This window comes from Euprymna scolopes, chromosome 38, assembly GCF_053919585.1.
Source record: "Euprymna scolopes isolate OS-2025 chromosome 38, ASM5391958v1, whole genome shotgun sequence".
In the NCBI taxonomy this organism is placed as follows: domain Eukaryota; kingdom Metazoa; phylum Mollusca; class Cephalopoda; order Sepiida; family Sepiolidae; genus Euprymna; species Euprymna scolopes.
In genome coordinates this window covers 6271041-6293033 of record NC_136519.1, presented here as the reverse complement: position 1 = coordinate 6293033, position 21993 = coordinate 6271041, and the positions used below count along the sequence as shown (strand labels likewise).

At 33.1% G+C, this 21993-nt stretch overlaps 1 protein-coding gene across 4 annotated transcripts in view; it reads left to right on the top strand.

Moving 5' to 3' along the window:
• LOC145263057 (uncharacterized) overlaps positions 1-21993 on the top strand; it is a 1096083-nt gene that overhangs the window by 502117 nt on the left and 571973 nt on the right. For all 4 annotated transcript variants that reach the window (XM_080119900.1, XM_080119902.1, XM_080119903.1 and 1 more), the window contains exon 3: positions 16307-16508. In XM_080119900.1, coding sequence (XP_079976026.1) covers positions 16307-16508 — 202 coding nt within the window. The remainder of the gene's footprint in view (positions 1-16306; positions 16509-21993) is intronic.

Sequence of the window (21993 nt, the reverse complement as noted above, 5' to 3'; positions counted from 1 at the left end):
CCTTCGTTGTTTCATCTCTAAAAAATATTAATATGGAATTATATACATCCATATTAATGGATTGGCAAGGTCGCAAGGGAGAGAAACAAGCAAAGAAAAACCATAAACAAAATTCATCCCAAAGCAGTAAAACTACATCTAGCCTACCAAGACATTACGTATACAAATGTAGGCAAATTTGGGTATATTTTATTGGTTTGAAAATATAGGTTCTATTTTACCAATTGTCAAAGCATTTAATCATAGAATAGTATTTTAATCTTTAAAAAGCCTGTAGAATTTCATGTAACTTTGTCCCTATATATAGCTGCAGGTGTTTGAAAGTTACATTTTATTGAGAGAAACATAAACTCCAACAGGTACTGTGAAATATCGCAGCAAAACATGATCACGCCTCTCCAGAAACTCGCAGGGCAGTATTTCAGCATGACCTCAAACATACTGCCAAGGAGTAGAAGAGCATTCCAGTGGCTACCTGTAAAGATCTGGTAAACTCCATATCCAGAGGAGTAAAGGCAGTTCTGGATAATGATGGTGGTCACACAAAATATTGACAGCTGACATGGTATATGTTCATGTTGAAAAACATTCCCTAACGAGTGTACTCACTTTTATCAGCAGATGTTTAGCTTTTAATGGTTATATTTGGAGTTATTTTGAAGGGACAAAACTTAACTCTGTTATATAAGACGCACACGGACTGCTTTTCATTACACTGTACTTATATATATAGATTATTAAATTCTGTGAACAGGTTTTCGACAATCAGTCGATTCCTTCTTTTAAAAAAGGGATCACAGGTGAATTGAGATATATATATATATATGATATAATATAATATAATATAAAGCTGTGTGTGTGTGTGGTCACGAATAGGCTCCTATATTGTTGACTATTTAAAAAAAAACTAATTACATATACTGATAGAAGATGTATCGAGACACAGGAATGGGTATGTTTGATCTGGCAGAACGGTGGCTTATTAAAATTGTCTGCGTTCGCGCCTGGTCCACAAAGTATGGAAATAAAAAAATTTTGAAATAAAAAAAAAAGTTTACAAGTGTTTTTTATATAGATGTACATAAGAATACTTTGATAAGTATGTTTTAACTTAAATAGGGATGGTATAATAAAATTGTCGGGTGTGCGTTCGCGCCTGACATCCATAGAATGGAAATAAGCACAAACTTTAATAAAGACTTTTCATATCTATCTGCGTAAGTATACTTTGATAATTATGTTCCAGTTTGAAGAAATATTGTATAATAAAATTATGGGGTGTTCGTTCGCACCTGACCTCCATAGCATGGAAATAGGCACAAACTTTAATAAAGACTTTTCATATCTATCTGCGTAAGTATACTTTGATAATTATGTTTCAGTTTGAAGAAATATGGTATAATAAAATTAGGGGCGGGGGTCGTTCGCACCTGACCTCCATAGAATGGAAATATGTCACAAAGTTTAGCAATGTTTTTTGATATAGATCCACAGAATATTGTGATAAGTGTTTCAGTGTGAATAGGTATGGTATAATAAATTATAGGGTTTATCTGTTTTATTTTTACTTTCATCATATTTTGCTTTGGTTTTGATACCCACAAATTCGAAGCTATCTCTTTACAACCCTTCCTTTTCATAACCTATCATACTTTCATAAACCAGAGTCCATTTTCTATAGGCTGTTTTTGAACCCAGTCAACGACGGGTACTTTTGGTAGTATATATATATATATATATATATATATATATATATATATATATATATATATATATATATATAAAATCTCAATTCACCTGAAATAAAATGGAGGTGGAAGGACCCGAATACTCAACGTTTCGCCCGATTTATGCGGACTTTTTCAAGAGGGATGGTCATTGACAAGAGAGTCGGAAGATTTGGGGCTATATATAATGATGGGAGAGAGCAGCGTGTTTTCCTTATGTAAATTAGATGTCTATGTACATATATACATTTTATGAGAGAAAATAATAATTTAGAGTAAACTAACGTGATTTAATGAAGTAGTTATATATATATATATATTATATATATATTATATTATATATTATATTATATATATATATTATATATATATATATTATATATATATTATATTATATATATATATTATATATATATTATATTATATTATATATATATATATTATATATATTATATTATATTATATATATATTATATATATATTATATTATATATATATATTATATATATATTATGTATATATATATTATATATATATATATTATATTATATATATATATTATATATATATATATATATTATATATATATATTATATATAATCATCCACATACAGTACTGTTTTGTTGTATCACAACTCATCAATGCAGCTAGACTAGTACCTTTCCCTGGGGATTGAACCAATAACCATCGAGTTGATAGTTGGTAGTTCTACCTACCGGCCTATGGCGTCGGTGCTTTCAAATAATTTCAACAAATATTCATTTAAATAAACACTCGCTTTCAAAGTGGTTGAGCTGTTTGTTTATTTACAAACAAACAAACAGCAAGCCTCGCTTTATAAGCAATTAATTAGCGGGTGAGATATATTTACGACACTCTACTCGCATATGTAGTCATGCACATACAGTACTGTTTCATTTTATCATAACTCATCAGTGTGGTTAGATTAGCACCTTTACCTAGCTGGGGATTGAACTTACGACCATCGCGTTGATAGTCAGCAGTTCTACCTACGGGATCGGTGCGTGCAAATGATCTTAGCAAATGTCCATTTGAATAAACACTCGCCCACCGCTTTTACAGTACTCGAGTTGCTTGAAAACTGTTATATATATATATATGCATATATATATATATATATAGGAAGTTATAAAATATATATGCCGATTAAGCTACACTGAATATTCCGCGTTTCATCCACTCTAGGACTCTTCAGGCTTATGCGCGAATTTTGTGGTTGTCTGTCGTTTTTATATATGCACCTTCTATTGAGATTTTAGTAAGCCAATCAGCTTTCTAGTATCCACCGCGCCCTTCCTATCAGCCAATGAACATGCACTTACCGGACAAAGGCCTATTTGACCTCTGGTTGACCTGTTCCTTTGTGTGTGCTCTATTAAGCCATGATATCTAGTTTCTTGACCTGTTTTAAATCTAGGTTAGGGTTTTTTTTATGTTAGTTTATATATATATATATATATATATATATATATATATATATATATATATATATATATATTACATACATATATGTGTGATAGTTTATGTATATTCATGTTTATTTAATTTATTTATTTGTTTATTTTCTATTGTTTTTGTTAGTTTTAAAATTATTTTGTATCGCTATCCTAGAGTAAATTTTATTCTGTGAACACAGTTGTTTGCTATTTCTCTTCTACAGTTTAATAGATGCTGGGGGTTCTTTAAAGTACAGGATAGAAATTTTTTCTTGAAGGCATAATCTACATGGGTCGTCTAGGTCTCTGCATGTGGTAGCTTGTCTTATTTTCCATTCGACTACCGGTGAATGTCCGCTTTCCTTGAGTTCCCAGTATTTATTTGCTAGCGTTGTTTTCATACAGTGTTTTTTAATTGTTGAATGTACTTTTGTGGTCATAATATCGAGTTTTGAAATCTAAGGAAGTCATACCTATGTAATATTTCTTGTTATTCGGGTTTTCTTTCGCAAATATTGTGGCTTGCGAAAGAAAACCCGAATAAATTAGCTGATAGGAAGGGCGCGGTGGATACGAGAAAACTGATTGGCTAACTAAAATCCCAATAGGTGCGTATATAAAAACGACAGACAACCACAAAATTCGTGCATAAGCCTGAAGAGTCCTAGAGTGGATGAAACGCGGAATATTCAGTTTAGTTTAATCGCCATATATATTTTATAACTTACTAACTAGCTCTACCTACGTATTGAGCACTGTTGAAGTAAATACTTATACTTTTGTATATTAATCTTATGTGAGTAAATGAAGAAGTTATATATATATATCATATATATTATACATTTATATATATATATATATATATATATATATATATATATATATATATATATATATATATATATATATATAGTCTAAAGAAGCTTTGAATAAAAAAAATGCAAACATAAAAAATGCAGTTTAAATTCCCGGAAGGAAAAAAAAAAAAATAATTTTAACATATTGCAGACTAAGCACCTACATAATCCGATTTCTAAAAAGTTTATAATGACAAAAGAGAATTTATTTATAAATGGATGAAAAAAAAAGCCTTGCAATGACTGTTAGATGGATTGATTCCGACCCCAAAACAGCAATTTTCCCTTTTTGTGAGAAACATTGCACATGGAATGTGAGTACTAAAAGACAAAATAAAAGGAAGAGCACATTTTTAGCAAATCTTATGCATGAATTCAGACGGGGAGGTAAAATAAATTCCCAGCTTTCCTTGTAGAAATTTATAAAATGTCACAATTCGAACACTGCATGTTGCGTCTATGGATAATACCAATAACTATGGATAATACCAATAACTATAGATAATACTATGGATAATACCAATAACTATAGATAATACCAATAACTATGGATAATACCAATAACCACAGCATAACTGTTATTTTGTCGTATTGTTTTTGTCGATAAACATGTTAATTAAATTAATGAATTTTTCCCCGAGTCGTATTTTTTTAAATAGAAATAGACTTAACACTTGCATAAGTCGATTTCGCAAAAGTCTTCAATTTTAAACCAGAATTTAACTACATAAGGATGAAAAGAGAAAAACTTAACTAAAATTTTGTAAATAGAAAACAGGGGTCAGCAGCTTTTTACAATGTAGCTGTTTCATAGATGATATATATATATATATATATATATATATATATATATATATATAAATCTGACAGAGAGAGAAAGACAAGGAGAGAATCATAGAGAGAGAGAGAGGCAAAAATTAGATTGTTTCTTTTTCCTTCAGCAGTTCATATGTTTATTTCTCATTCTAATTTAGTCGAAAATTTCCCAGGAGGTAAAAATGTCAGAATTTTTAGTCTGAAAGAGAAGAATGATAAAAGAATTTATCAAATTATAAATAGTTTGTGTAAATATTGATTCAAACATTCATATTCAATATAGAGTTGTTGTATATATATAAATACATATATTCTGCGTACAAGCAGTCAGAAGCAATATATATATATATATATATATATATATATATATATATATATATATACATATATATATATATATTAAAATTAAAAAAAAAGATCATTACGCAAAAACACTCTGTGCTATTTAACAATATCTGTTTGATATTATATATATATATATATATATATGCATATATATATAAGTACATGTATATATATGTATATATATACATGTACTTATCACGACGGTTCTAGGTTCGATCCTCGGCTTGGGAGAGGTGTTAGTCTAGCGGCACTGATGAGTTGTGATACAACGAAACAGGTCTGTATGTCGATGACTAAAATATATTTTATATATGTATATATATATATGTATACATATATATGTTTATATATGTTTACATATATATGTATATATATATGTATACATATATGCATATATATATGTATATATATATGTATATATATATGCATATATATATATGTATGTATATGCATATATATGTATGTATATGTATATACATACATATATATATGTATGTATATATATGTATGTATATATATGTATGTATATATATATGTATATATGTACGCATATATATGTATATATGTACGCATATATATGTATATATATGCATATATATATATGTATAGATATATGTATGTATATGTATATACATACATATATATATGTATGTATATATATGTATGTATATATATGTATGTATATATATATATGTATATATGTACGCATATATATGTATATATGTACGCATATATATGTATATATATGCATATATATATATATGTATAGATATATATATATATATACATACATACATATATATATATATATATATATATATATATATATATATATATATATATATATATATAAAACAGATATTGTTAAATATCACAGAGTGTTTTTGCGTAATGGTCTTTTTTTTTTTTAATTTTTCCATTTTTCGAATGGTCATTCTAATGTCTAATCGAATTTTGTCCATCTGTTTTTGTTTTTGCTTTTTTGCAATTACTTTCAATTGATTTTCTTTATGGTAATTTTGAATATTCCCCACACATGAAAAGTAGAAACTTTTTAACTTTAAAAAGAAAATGAAAAAAAGAAAAAAACAAAGAATATTTTCATCGTGTTTTATAATATTAGATCCCTCTTCAATTCAATTTTGATTTAATTTACACTGCATTTTTTTGCCCGGGACCGTATAAACAATGAAAAAACAAAAGCAGATATTGAACATATGTTTTATTCTTAGGGGAGAGGAATCTTTCATCTCTATGTATTATTTGTTTTATCTACCCTAAGACTGGTATTGTTCATGTTTTATCCCTAGCATAGGTAATTTACAGCATGTATATGAAATTGTTTTACCTTAGGGAGAAGAGAACAGGTAATATACAACATAATGTGTCTATATTACATCCCTGGCAACGCTTAGAAACCAGCTAGAACATGTATTTCAGTCAATCTTTATTACATCCTGGGCTATGCCGGGAAACCAGCTAATCTCTATTTAGTGACTTGACCACCAAAATACCTCCCTAAGTGTGTCCTTTCTTTTGAACTTATTAGATATAGGTATCTAGAAATGTGTGTGAAATTTTGTTGGCTGCATTTTTTTCTTAATTTTTTTCTTTTATTCAATTTTCACCTCAAACAAGGCCACTTTGAAGCAGGGGGCTACTATCGGGGACATAAGTTGCAGGGTCATTATGAAGGGAGATGAGTAGAAAGATGTTTGTTCACATTACACTTGAACTTCTGCATATCAGTACAGTTGGGAAAGCAGAATCCCGGAAGGGAGTTCCAAAGACCTGCAGTTCTGGGGAAGAAACTATTGGAGTAAAAGGCTTTCTTGCACCTAGGGATCTCTACTGTAAAGGGATGAGACTTAGTAGCTTGTCGGGTTTGTCGGGGGTAGTTATGTCGAGGAGGTACAAGTGTTTGTAGTTCGTCAGAGCATTCACCATTAAAGTATTTGTAGAACAGGCAGAGGGATACAACATCTCATCGATGGGACAGAAACTGAAGCCTAGATGATAGTTCAGGACCTATCAGGTTGGCGACTCTCTTTTGAACCTGTCCAGGAGCGAGAGACAAGCAGCAGATGCACCAGCCCAGATGTGACAATAGTACTCCATACATGGGTGAACGGTGGCCTTATAGAGGTACAGGATACTGTCAGGCGTAAGTAGTTTTCTAGCACGATAGAGGGAGCCAACCTTCCTTGCAGCAGCCTTGGTAATGCTCTCAATGTATCTATTCCAGTTCATATTCCCTGTAAACGTCAGGCCGAGGAGTTTAAAACATGTACTTTCAGGCAATGTGTTCTTGGCCATTGCTATTGGTGGTAGAGAAGGTTTCTTGTAGTTATTGAAGGAAACAAGCTTAGTCTTAGCAGCATTGAATGTGACTGTCCATTTTTTCCCCATTCCACTACAGATTGGAGATAATCCTCTAGTGTTTCTGCCATTTCCTTGGATATGTGTTCATTTGTTTTCCCCTCATATCTGTTATAGAGAGTGGTGTCATCGGCAAATATACCCATCTCCGAAACAATTTCATCAGGGAGGTCATTTATGAATATCAGGAATAATAGAGGTCCAAGAATAGACCCCTGAGGTACTCCTGCATTTATGTCATATTGTTTAGATGTACGACCGTCGAGGACAACTTGGATTCTTCTCTTACTTAAAAAGGATTTAATTACATTATGAATTCTTCCAGTGATTCCATATGATCTAATTTTCCTTAGAAGACCATCGTGCCATACCCTGTCAAAAGCCTTAGATATATCAAGGGCTACCGCTCTACCCTCCCCTGTTTTGTCCAATGAACGGTATATACGTTCAGAAACTATAGTTAAGATATCTGCTGTTGAACGGGCTTGCCTGAATCCATATTGTTTGTCAGTCAAGAGTTGAGCAGCTGTTAGGTGCTGGACTAGGGTTTGATTAACTAAGGAGAAATATTTTGGCGAAAAGCGGGAGGAGGCTAATGGGGCGATAATTTAGTGGGTCAGTTCTTTCACCAGAATTCTTGAAGACTGGTACCACAGAAGCGGTTTTCCGGCAGTCGGGAAAGCAAGATCCGTTAAGGCATTTATTGTAAAGTTTAGAGAGAACTGGAGCAACCTCGGCTTAGCATTTTTTTAATAGCACAGCCGGGATGAGATCTCGTCCACATGCTTTTGAGGTGTCTAGGTTTTTTATAATAGCATGTACCTGAGAAGGGGTGATTTTCAAATCGTCTAGTGTGGCGTCTGTTTGCAGAGGAAAATCAGGAAGGGAGTGGTGTACCGGGTTCAGCGTGGAGTTTGAGGCAAACCGACTGGCAAGCAGATTAGTCTTGTCAGTTGCCGTGCAAGCAACCTCATGATTGTTTGATAGCGGGGGAATAGTTGACTGTCCATTATTTACTACGCTGTTGTAGATTTTCCAAAAATCCCGGGTTCCTAATTTCTGTGCTTCGATGCATTTTCTGGTGGTTTCAGAGTAATCTGTCTTAGCTGTGTCTATCACTCTCTCACAATTATTTCTAGCTTATATAAACCTCTGTTTATTTGAGCTGGACTTATGTCGGTTGAATCTGCGGAATGCATGCTGCCTTTGACAAATGGCAGCTGCACAAGCAGAAGTAAACCATTGGGGAGAGTGGAGCTTGCTATAGAATTTCCCTGCAGGAACATGTGCTTCAATTGCAGTTTTGAACCATTGTCTCATTTGCACACTGTTCCGCTGGAGGAGTAAAGATATTTTACTATGGGGCATCTCTGATGAGTTTCCTGATGGCTTCCCAATCAGCCTTTTTGTAATACCTCGTTGTTTTGAGTAGTGAGTCTTCAGTTTTAGGGCGAGAATTTAGGCTTATTTCTACCATTATCACAACGTGATCAGCATTCCCGAGTGGGCTGTGGGCATTTGTTGTACAGTCATCGGAAACCGTTGTCAGAAAGATATCTAGAAGTGAGGCATGTTGATCTTGCTGGTCTGGGAAACGTGTCGGAAATGTAACCATCTGAGATAGGAAATGGGATATAGAGAAGCTATGTGTTGTGCTTCCAGCTACGTCTGTGTGATTAGAGAATCCTAGCCAGTTACTGTGGTGGACATTGAAGTCACCAAATACATTTACTTGTGCGCTAGTATCGAGGGAGAGTGCTATATCTTTGCTGTCTGAGACTTTGTTTATTAGGGTACAGTCTTGGGTTGAGGGAGAGCGGTAGAGAAAATACAAGTAGCATGGGTTTATATATCTCTGTGTCTGAAAAATTATAAAAGGAAAAGTGAAAAATGTTTGTATATTCATTATTTCGTTTTATTTCAAGACTTTTTCAAGATGATTGATTTAAATAAAAGCTAGATGTCAATATTATATTTTAAAATATGTTGTGTGTCTATTACGTAGAAAAGAATGCTTTTGTTCGAGCTTATATATGTATAAAAACAAGACCAGGTGATGAGGAAAATTAAATTTAATGAATTACAATATTTATTAGTCCTTCAAAAATTCAAACACGTAATTATAATAATTCTAATAAAGAATGGATTTATAATTTCTTTATTTGAATTTTTGATGGATGTATAAATATTGAAATTTATTTAATTTTAATTATCATCATCAATTTTTCTTGTTATTTGATTGCTCTAGTGTGATTCCTACTATTTTGTAATTTTAATTAGAAATATATCTCTTTCTTTCTCATATATATATATAACGTGTGTGGCGATGTGACCTGTGTCATTTTGTTTCATGCATATTTTTAGCTCTGATGAGTGCCTCCACTGGTACAAGAATAATAAAAAATATATATGCATAGAACTATATGTAATATATCAGTAAAGTGCCGAAAAAACTGTACGCATGCGTAGTAAATAAAACTGAACCTGAAAATGAGGGAAGCGGTATATTTTCAAACTATTTATGAATCTAGTATTTCAATATCGAACTATCTAAATGATCTTTGGTTATTAATATTTATATTTGAATACAAAATTGGAATATTTTTAGTTCAATAGTATATATAATAATAATATATATATAGTATATATAATACTATATATAGCTTTCGGTCTGACCATCAGTTTGAAGAAAACTGTTATGTATTCAGCTCAAACTATTGTGCCATATATAGAACCAACTGTTCTGACTGGCAGAAGGAGATTGGAGATCACTGATACCTATAAATATCCTGGGAGTATGCTGAGTAGAGATGGAGAAAAATAATCACAGAAGGATGCAGAAAATTTGAGGAATATATATATATATATATATATATAGCGTGTCAGGAAGCGATGAAAAAAAATCCAATAAAGTGTTCGATCGTGGATGTGAGAGCTGAAGATACAATATCTATTACGAGTTTTTTTCATTGTTTTTTTGTTCAATATCTCTGATGAATTTGCGCTGACTCTTTCCAATCCCTTATGGTTGATTCAGAGCAATAAAACCACTGGTACGACCTTGGAATATGTATATATAGTGTCGTAATAAATACTCTCTCTCTCTCTCTCTCTATATATATATATATATATATATATATATATATATATATATATATATATATGAGAGAGAGAGAGAGGGAGGGAATATATAAAAACTAAATTGTTAAGATTATTTGCCAAGTTAGCAAAAAAAAATGAATAATTTACAGATGAAAGTGAAAAAGAATCGATTTTTCATCGATATACCGAGTTTTTTAAAATTATTTTTTTGTTGTTTTCTTTTATTCTACGATTTTTATTTTATCATCTCCATAACGGAGTTTTTGAATACAAAGACAAAAAAAATTATATATGTATATATACATATATTCGCTTTTGTTTTCTAAGTATCAACTAATCATGTCCAATGCATTTGTATTGCATAAACGATTATTAAAAGGCAAGTTGATAACCTATTGACTATGTGATATGTAAACTGACTTCTAAAAAATACTCTCTCTTTTTTAATTGTGTGTAAGGGGGAGAGTACTGTTGCATCTAAATCAAATTTACACATATATACACATATATACACATATATACACATATATGCACATATATGCACATATATACACATATATACACATATATACACATATATACACATATATACACATATATACACATGCAAATTTAACCATATATACACATATATACACATATATACACATATATACACATATATACACATATATACACATGCAAATTTAACCATATATACACATATATACACATATATACACATATATACACATATATACACATGCAAATTTAACCATATATACACATATATACACATATATACACATATATACACATATATACACGTATATACACATGCAAATTTAACCATATATACACATATATACACATATATACACATATATACACATATATACACATGCAAATTTAACCATATATACACATATATACACATATATACACATATATACACATGCAAATTTAACCATATATACACATATATACACATATATACACATATATACACATATATACACATGCAACTGGGCACGCTTGTGAATTTAATACTCTCATGAAACTTCTTCCTTTGGAGTAAGCTGGTTCAACCCGCCTAAAGTGAATGCTGCTACAGTACAGTATAGCATAATTAAATATGTCAGTCAGTCACACCAAAGCTATTAATTATTTTTAATCGTAATCTTTTATAAGAAAGGGCCAATAGGTCACTTGGTAAAAACTCAGATTGAAGCTCTCAAGGTTTCGGTTTCAAATCCTGATTACGACATCCGCTTACTTACTTACTTAGAACTTCTGCCAGTCGTGGCTGACGAAACGAGAGCGTGCTATCCCCTTGGATTAAATAAAGGGCGCCATTGGAAATTCCGTGTAGATTCCCGAGTTTAATAGAAAGATTCCAGAGTTCTACAAAAAATATTTACTTCTGTGATCTCACGGTAACTGGTGTATTAAGCGGCACATGTTTTCTACACACAAATCTGTAAAAAAATATTCGTTTTGGAACAATAAATGTCGGCCAGGGTCAATACTACAGTAGAACCCTGGGATACGTTATTAAAAATTAGTAGCAGAACATAGTACAGTATATAATACACAGGTAATCAAACGACATTATAATTAACACCGTAAGGCGGGACAAATAAGGAGCCGGAAAAAACTCGTATCCCACAATCGTAACCTGAAAATAAACATATCCTAGGTCCACCGTATCCGGGGCTCTACTGTATTAAGGGAAAAAATCTGTTTCTTCTTTCATAAGAACAAATATCATTGTCAGCAACATTTTCGTCAAATAAATAAAAATATATATCTGCTTTATTTAAAATTTTATCAATTATAAAATAAAACAATAACTTACAATTGAATTTCACCAAATATTCTATCCACTACGTCACGGATCCTTGCAAAGGTTGAAAGTTCAATCCTCAATGCAGGCGACATTCAAAAAATACAATTGCGAATTACTTAGGATCTTTATCTAGTCATAGCTAGTCATAGCTGACGGAACAAGAGCATGCTACCCCCATGCATTAAATAAAGGGTTTCGTTTGAAATGCCATGCAGATTCCCGAGTTCGACCAGATACATCCGAAGAAGCTTGGTGGTTACATCGACCGAAACGGTATAAAATTAACACTCAAGATGAAAACAATAATCCGAAGCATCCCAAAAATATGAATAATCAATATTTATCTCAAAAATTCCAAAAACGGAGAATCACAAATGTTTTTTTTTTCTTTTCATATTCGAATGCTTGTAAACAATGATATTCAAACTTTATTATATGCCAAAGTCTTTGTGATATTTCATTTTTAGGATCGCCTTTGCAACCTTTGATATTTACCCGACATTGTTGATATAGATTGAAATACGCCGTTCAAAAGTCAAGCCAGATGTTACCCGATGCTTTTGCCAGACTTTGGTAATTGCATGCACAACTCTGCAACTTGGGTTACACGTTGTTAAAACATATTCCAACTTAAAACAAAGCTGCCAGATGTTGCCAGATTAACAGATATATTGTTGACGGATTTCGTCTTCTCAATCGAGTTTGCCTCTTTTTACCACAATATTTGAGAGCTTTTACTTTGCATATCTAAGATCTTGAATTTAAACTATCTAAATAGCCACGAAGCATATCTACATTTTATCGAAAATTTGTGGTGTCCATCTTCAAAATACAAACATTTGATTAGTTAAAAAATAATTTGTAATCAAAATAAAAATATTTGATTTATTGAAAAAAGTACTTTTTACTCAAAATACAAACATTTGATTGGTTAAAAAATTATTCGCAATCAAAATACAATCATCTGATTGGTTGAAATAATAACTCGTACTCAAAATACAAACATTTGATTGGTTGACAAAAATAGTCTGCACTAAAAATATAAACATTTGATTGGTTGACAAAAATAGTTCGTACTCAAAATAGAAACATTTGATTGGTTGAAAAAATTAGGAATGGGCAGAGTACACATTAGTAAAGCAGTAGTTTGTATAATATCAATAATATCAATAATATCAATAATATCAACACCCAATTTGAAATCTCACAGCTAACTATAACATGGTCATTTTAAATCTAATTTGAATAAGTTCTTGTTGTGCTGCCGTCTTAAATAATCCAGCCGTACCCAAGTTCCACCATAACTGATCATGTTGTCTCAATATCTATCTAACACTTAACTCTTATACTAGAGTGGCTCTACCGGCCTTGATAATCGTTGATCCATATCTAAAAAAAAAAGTTTATAGATTTAAAAAAAAATGATGTACGTGTTTTATTATTGGAAACCTTTTGTCTCTTGAGACAATGGCATTCTGTACTTACTTTGCTTTACTACAGAGTCTGAAGTGGCTAAATAGTCCAATTTTAGATTTGCAGCTACGTTGGCAGATGCTGCAGTTATAGTCAGCGGTAGGTATGGTGAGGGTGGCAGGGTGGACTGTATCCTCTCTCGTCTGTAGGTTCTCTTTTCTTCACGTCTTTCTCTTTTCTTTTCTGATAATTTGATTCAATCCTTGACCTTTGCTCACCAGACTGTGCGATCGGATGACTCTGACTCGAGATCTTATGGCTGAATGCCACAAGCGCAGAGTTGGTCATCCGATTGGCCGTGTTTGAGAGACCAGCTCGCCATACAGGATATCCTTTGGGATGCGACCAACTTCCATTCTTCACACATGATAGAGCCAGTGCAAGCGTCTCTGATCTAGAATGGCAAACATGCTTGGTATGCCAGCCTCGGACAAGACGACTATTTATGACTCGATCCTGCCAGGAAATGCCTAAAAGACGTCTGAGGTTGTGCATGTGGAAAGCATTCAATTTTCGTTCTTGGTGTGAGTACAAAATCCAGGACTCACTACCATAAAGAAGAGTACTCAGCACGCAGGCCTGGTATACTCGCATCTTTGTGGTTAATGCCAGCAAAGTGTTGTCTCGCACTCTCTTGGTTAGACGGGCCATGACAGTGGCTGCTTATCCTTATGTTGCGTTCTGCGTCTAGAGACAAGTTGCTGGTGATGGTGGATCTGAGGAATGTGAACTTGTCTACCACCTCGATGGTGTGGTCACCAATAGTGATTTTAGAGGTGTTTTATAAATTCAAACAAATTAGCATAAGAGGTGACGTTATAATGTCGGTAATAAATAAGACAACACGGTGTTATAATTAAAAGATTGTGTATTTTCAGACGTACAAAGGACTAAATTAAATTTAAATGAAAATTTAAATAATTGGAAATCAAACGTGTAAACAAAAACAAATAAACATTTCAACATCCCCGTATTAACGTGCATGACCAGGAAGGATTTTTGCATGAAGTCGACCTTAGGACTCTCGCTTCCCTTATTTTGTCCTTTAGTCCTCACATTCCATAAGCATATGGAATTCTGACAAAGAAGGAATTGTTGTTTTCCATGTTAGAATCTATCCATCTAACTTATCGTTGGTTAGTTTTTGATCTTGATGTAGCACTTTACGTCAAATGGCTATATGCATTGTCTGGAGTGATTTCCATCAGAGAAAAATGAAATATTCTTTTGAAATAGGATTTTTATTTTACAAAATGATTCATTGAAAAAAACTAAATTGTTTAATAAGAAACAAAACTGTATCTGACCAAGCGCAAATAATTAGTTTTTGGTCAGAAGGGCCAATAACACACAGCAAATATGAATTTATAATCATTTGTTTATGAAAATAATGCCCATTGTATTTTAAATATAGAACTGACCCAAATAAGATATATTAATATGTATTAATAAATATAAATAGTTCTCACATTCAATGAGCGATATTTCTGACAAAGGAGAAGAAATTGTTGTTTTCTATGTTAGAATCTATCCATATAACTTATGATTGGCTAGTTTTTATTTATTTTTTTGTTGTTTTTTTATTTTTTGTTGTTTTGTTTTTTGTCGTTTTTTTATCTTGATGTAGCATTGTTGTTAGGTCTTTATATCAAATGGCTTCATACTTTGTCTGGAGCGATTTGATTTTTTTCTGAATCGAAATCTATCCACTGAACACTTATCGTTGGCTAGGTTTTGATCCTGAAGCAGTGCTTTTTGTGTTTTTTATTTGTTTTTATTGGCGTTTTTATTTATTTTTTTTTTTTAATAATAAACCAATGATAGCAAAAAAAAGTCTTTATTTTTTTAACACATTCGCCCCTAACAAAGCATATCGCCAGTTGGATGTAAGTGGCTACTATTTGCGATCATGCCTAGGAAAGATAAACAAGATGTTTGTTTACGTTACATTTAAACTTCTGCATATCAGTACAGTCAGGGAAACAAAAAAACAAGAAGGGAATCCCAAAGTCTAGCTGTTCAAGGGAAGAAACTATTAGAGTATAAAGCTTTCTGACATTTAGGGACCTAAAGAGTGAAGGGGTGTGATTTTGTTGCTAAACGGTTTTATCAGGGATATGTACAGAGAAGAAACTATTACACACATAGGTTCTTACATACATTGGCTTCAAGCCTTATTTTGGATCGATTTCACTAAAAAAAAATAAAACAAAAAAAAAGTAAAAACAAAGTTCGATACATAAGCACCTTTATACTTAAAACTGAAAATAAAAAAGATTCTTTTTTGTCGTATATAATTTTTTGTTGTTTTTTTTTTTCAGGATGTTATGCTATCAGCTACGAGCACGCAATCACCATTGGCCACTGTATCTTCCGTATTCACAATGCCCACCGTGTCAAGTGTGTCCGTGGCCAATAACACTGGACTCGGTGGACTTCATGACCACCTTTTTACGTCTGTGCCATCTGTAGGAGAGACAAATAGTACTCACACGGTTACCGACATCAAGCCAGAAATTAATGGTTCGTATATTGATTTTTTAAAACTTTTTTTTTACTATTTTTATGTTTTGTCCTTTGCTTTACTGCTTTCTGGTAACACTTTGTGGTTCGAGCGATAATCATTAAATCTACCATTGTCTAATATATAAAAAGGCAAAATGGGCGCGAGCGTTTGTGTATGTCCGCCAAAGGCTTCTTCTTGCATCGGTTAGATTCCGCGAGAAGTTTTTGCATACTTCCCAGATCGTAATATCTCGCATTCGAAAACGGACAGCCTTTCTTTTTTTCTTTTTTTTTTTTTTTTTTTGATCGAGTTAAACAAAATTCCCACCGTAGCGTCGTTTCGGGTGTTTGTTTGGCTTTTTCTTATAAAGCAAAACTGTTCAAAAAAGCAGCAAAGCATTTCTTGGCCTTCGGACCGGGATTTCTGATGCTTCACTTAAATTAATTGGTCTTTGGGCAATGTAGGAGAAACCCTTCATACTGAGACAATTACTATCTTTTTTTCTTTTTTTTAATACTGCCAGAGCCCCCCCTCCCTTTATTGGGGGGAGCTGGTTTTCCCCACATAAAAACAACCTTGTGTCTAATTTGCTTTCATGGGGAAGCAAATAAATACCACGACAGAAAGTAAGAAGCTTAACTGGCCCCTGGCCAGGTTTAAAAGCACCATTCATTTCTGCACATGCGTGGCGACTCTTATGATTCTTAAGTTTATTACCAACTCATTGAAATCACTATCCTCTTTGGCCTAATGGTTAGCGAGGAAGACTAATCATCCTACGTTTTCAAGTTCGATCCCACCCTCTCTCTTTATCTTTTTTTTTTTCATTTTGTCCTTGTGCCAATATCCTCCACCCGGGACAAAAGTTAATTACTAACTCGTTAAATTCAATATTCGCTTTGGCCTAATGGATAGCGTGGAAAATTAATTACCTCTCTCTCTCTCTCTCTCTCTCTCTCTCTCTCTCTCTCTTATTTTAACCACGTGGAAACCATTCTTAACATCGCTTTATCCTTGTGCCAATATCCTCCACCCAGACAACGCCTGGTACTCTCCGCTAGTCCTTTAGTCTTTTATAAATGTGTATATTACATACCGTTTATTTTCTTTATACAGAATTGTAATTTTCTGTTATATAGACGACAGTTGCTTGTATATAGTTTTTGCCTTTCTAATATATAAATGAAAGCACGTATTTTTCTGGAATCAGTCTACTCCTAGATGAGTAACTCTGTTGACATAAGTGCCTAATAATGAACCGGAAGTAACAATGTAGATGTAAGAATAGAGTATGAAATATCGATTTGAGTATATCGTGTTAAGACCAGCATGTGTTAGATATAGAAACAGGAGGAAAAGGGGAAAAAGCAAAAACTGAACAAGAATGAATGCATTGCAAAAGAAGGAAGAGAAAAATAATGAGAAAATGTATAAGGGAAAAAGACTATGATAACAATTAATAGCACTCTCTTCGAGTCGGGCGCAATTCACATCACTTATAAACTTCACTGTGTTCTTTAAGTTTCCAACAACACGTCATGCTTCAATCTAGTATGTGTGTACAGCTCGCCGTTCTCGACCCCCCCCCCCGTTATTTAAACGGCTTGCTTATTTTATACAGCCGGAGATCGTCTAATCTGCATACGGTCGGCAAGAATTCGGCGTTAGTTCGCGCAATCGTTGAAGACAAAATCGCTTGGGTGTCACCATAGACGAACCTTACAAGACACGTAGGTGTTTTTTAAGCAAATAATTTCCATACTCATTACATTTTTCTCTACAATCTGTCCAGCTAATAGTAAAAAAATACAAAAAATACATCCACAAAGTTGATATATTATTTTTCAGTGTTACCTCAGATAGAATATGGGCAGTTTTTTATTGTCGACATTAGTTTAACCAGAAACAAAATTATTCTTTAAAAAGGAGTTGTTTGTGCTAGTATGTCCAGTTAAAAGTTAGAAACTACACTAGACATATCCATAAAACGCATTCAAATGCTAGCATATATTTTTGTAATATTATTTCTCCACTTTATCATTTTTTTCATATTTCACCATTAGATTTTTCTATATATCGAGGTATTTGTTTGTGTGTGCATGTCTAGTTAAAAGTAAGAAACTACACAAGGCACATTCACAAAACTGATATATTCTTTTTCTGCAGTGAAAATATGCACATGTTTTTTTTGTAATAGTCGTTTTTTTAAGGCCAACAGAAAAAAAATTTCGTCTTTTCCTCCGTCTTTTTCTTCTTTTAGCTATTAATCTTCAACTATATAAAACGTTCTATTTCCGTCTGTGCGTCCAGCTAACACTCAGGATTGTTTATTTGTACAATTTGTATAATTTCTCATATTAGATGTTACTCTTACAATGTTTCGGCCGATATAGCCTCCAACCTTCATGTGCGTCTTGTCGAACTCGGAAATCTGTATGGAATAAAGGGTTCAGTTTTAAAATTCCTTACAAATTTATGGCTTCAACAAAGATTCCTGAGTTTGACAACATGCACCGAAAGAAACCATTTTCTTTTTCTTTTTTCCTTTTCTTTTTCTTTTTTTCTTTTCTTTTTCTTTTTCAATTTTAAACTTCATTTTCTGTTGTCTATAATAATGATAAAATGATAAACATTGATTGATTTTAAATTATCCGTTTAAGTAAAATCAATAGATTATAATAAGGAACTTAAGTAAAAAAATGGCACAGGTAAAAATGGCACAAGCGGATAAATAAGAAAAAACGGCACAAGCAGATAAAAAAAAATAGCGCAAGTGGATAAATAAAAAATAGCAGAAGTGGATAAATAAAAAATAGCAGAAGTGGATAAATAAAAAATGGCACAAATGGATGAATAAAAAATGGCGCAAGTGGATAAATAAAAAACGGCACAAGTGGATAAAAAAAGCGCAAGTGGATAAATAAAAAATTGGACAAGTGGATAAATAAAAAATGGCACAAGTGGATAAATAAAAAATGGCACAAGTAGATAAATAAAAAATGGCACAAATGGATGAACAAAAAATGGCGCAAGTGGATAAATAAAAATGGCGCAAGTGGATAAAAAAATGGCACAAGTAGATAAATAAAAAATGGCACAAGTGGATAAATAAAAAATGGCACAATTGAAAAATCTAAATGACAGTCGAACAATTTATCAAATTCTTGAATGCAATACATAAATGGCAAACGATTAAAAAAACTTTACCAAATTAAAAAAAAAATAAAAATTATTTTCTACATTTAAAAGTAAATTCTGTGATATGCGAGTGTCGACATTAATTTGCATTTCAAACAGAAGACTGGACACTTATGGAATAGGATTTGAATGCTTATCCTCAAGTGTCTGGGGTCTCTCGCCAGAACAACCTGACATGAGGATACTTTTCCCTACAAGTAAACCTGACCAAATATTCAAAACCACATATTTTTACGCCTTGTATGAGGTGAAAAAGAGTAAAAAGTAAATAATCTATATATAAAAGCAAAATGCGTGTGTGTTTGTCTGCCAAAAACTTTCGACGGATGCAACAAACAATGACAAAATTGGTATCGTTAGAAAGATCGGCTCTCGGGCGAAAAATATCCAAACATTGGCCAAAAATTAATTCTGTGCTGATCAACTGAGCTGCTCTTTGCAAAGAGGGGCCAGTTTTTACGTCAACATTTTTGCAAAGTCATCATACGCCTTGCAATGACTAAGTTTATTTTGAACACAACGGCTAAACCATTGGGATTTTTTCAGCTCTTTTTTCTCTTAGCGTTACAGGTTCGAGCCTGGCTACTACGGCTAATTTTTTTTAGCACTCACATGGGTACTTGCTGCTATTTTTGTTTTTTTTTTAGGGGATTGGTCAATTAAAAAAAATTGGGGGGGTTCTTTGCGCTCGTACTGGTAGTCGCTCGATTGAAAATTTCTTTTTAGGACTCAATTGCTCAATACGCTTATAATAAAACCGTTCCACACCTGGGCAACGCTAGTATAATATATCAACCTATTTATGTGACGTCACGTTCAAACAAGCAGGCCTGTTAATTTATAAGGTATTGATTAGACACAACACAGTAGAAAAACGATGACAAACGTTTCTAATAAAATTTAAAACAACTTTATTGCGTCATCTTTGTTGGCATGTAAATAAAAAGAGGGTGTGAAAGAAGGGTGTTAGTAAAAGAATAGGTCTATGAGTACGGACGAGGGCAAAAGGTAAGGCAGTCCACGTGGTGGTAAATGAATGTCGTTTAGTTTTTTTTGTTTTTTTTTTACGTGGAGGTCACCACTTATCAACGCCCGGAGGCCACTCAGGGATAAGGGTCATTGCATGTACAGTAATCAATGAGATAGTATTGTAGTAATCATTAATATTGGAGATTTGATAGAGTATCTTACTTAAGGGGGCGGTTTGTCAGGAATTTTTTTTATGTTGGACTTGAAGACATCCAGGTTGTAGTCAGGTGGGAAACAGGCAAACGGAAGAGAATTCCATAGTCGTGCACTTCTGAGAAAGAAGCTCTGCTCATGGAATCTACGTTTGGATTTAGGAACACAGATAAAGAGTGGGGAAAATTATTGCCAGTAGTTTCAGCCAGACGTGTGTTTCTCGTGAAAGATTGGTGAGGAGGGGGGGCGAGAGATTGGAGCTCAGACGAGCACTTGCCATGGAAATAACGATAAAACAAGACAGGCTCGCAACGTCTCTTCTGTGGGAGAGAGGCTGCAGGGAAGAGAAAAGGGCATCCTCCACTAAGCTACGAAGTCTCTTTTGTACTCTGTCAAGGCAGGATAGGCTGTTTTAGAAGCTCCTGCCCAGATGAGGCAGCAATACTCCATCCTTGGCCGTACTTGGCTTTTATACGGATAGAGAATTAGATCTGGGTTAAGGTTTCGAATGAACCAGATTTCATTTTTTTTCCATCATATTTTGCCTTTTGGCAATGGTTTCGACCATTTGTTTGATTAAAAATTCGATATTATGCGTAAATGCTTACTTTCTTAAGTGGTCTTATGATTTTGACCAGGACTGTATATGCGTGTGTATACCTATATGTATGTGTGTATATAGGTATATATACGTGTGTGTGTGTGTGTGTGCATTATATTATTAAGTCCAGGGTATAATCTCGTTCACACACTGGTTCTTGTCAGATCCGCAAGTCAAGCAACGATAAGCCTGGCCAATATCAGATGGGTGACTATTTGAGAATAGCAATCCCTGTATGTGCTCTCTGCTTATCTCGGCATTGTTTCCAGTTGTTCTAATCTTCTACTTGACACCGGAATAAAAACAGTGCCAATTGGTTGGAGATTGTAGAACTTTTGCCACAAAAAAAAATTCATGAGCAAGTCACAGCATCATCGGGTAGTTGAAAAACTTTCAAGTCATCTGCAGACAAAAAAACTTTCAAGTCATCTGCAGACAAAAAAACTTTCAAGTCATCTGCAGACAAAAAAACTTTCAAGTCATCTGCAGACAAAAAAACTTTCAAGTCATCTGCAGACAAA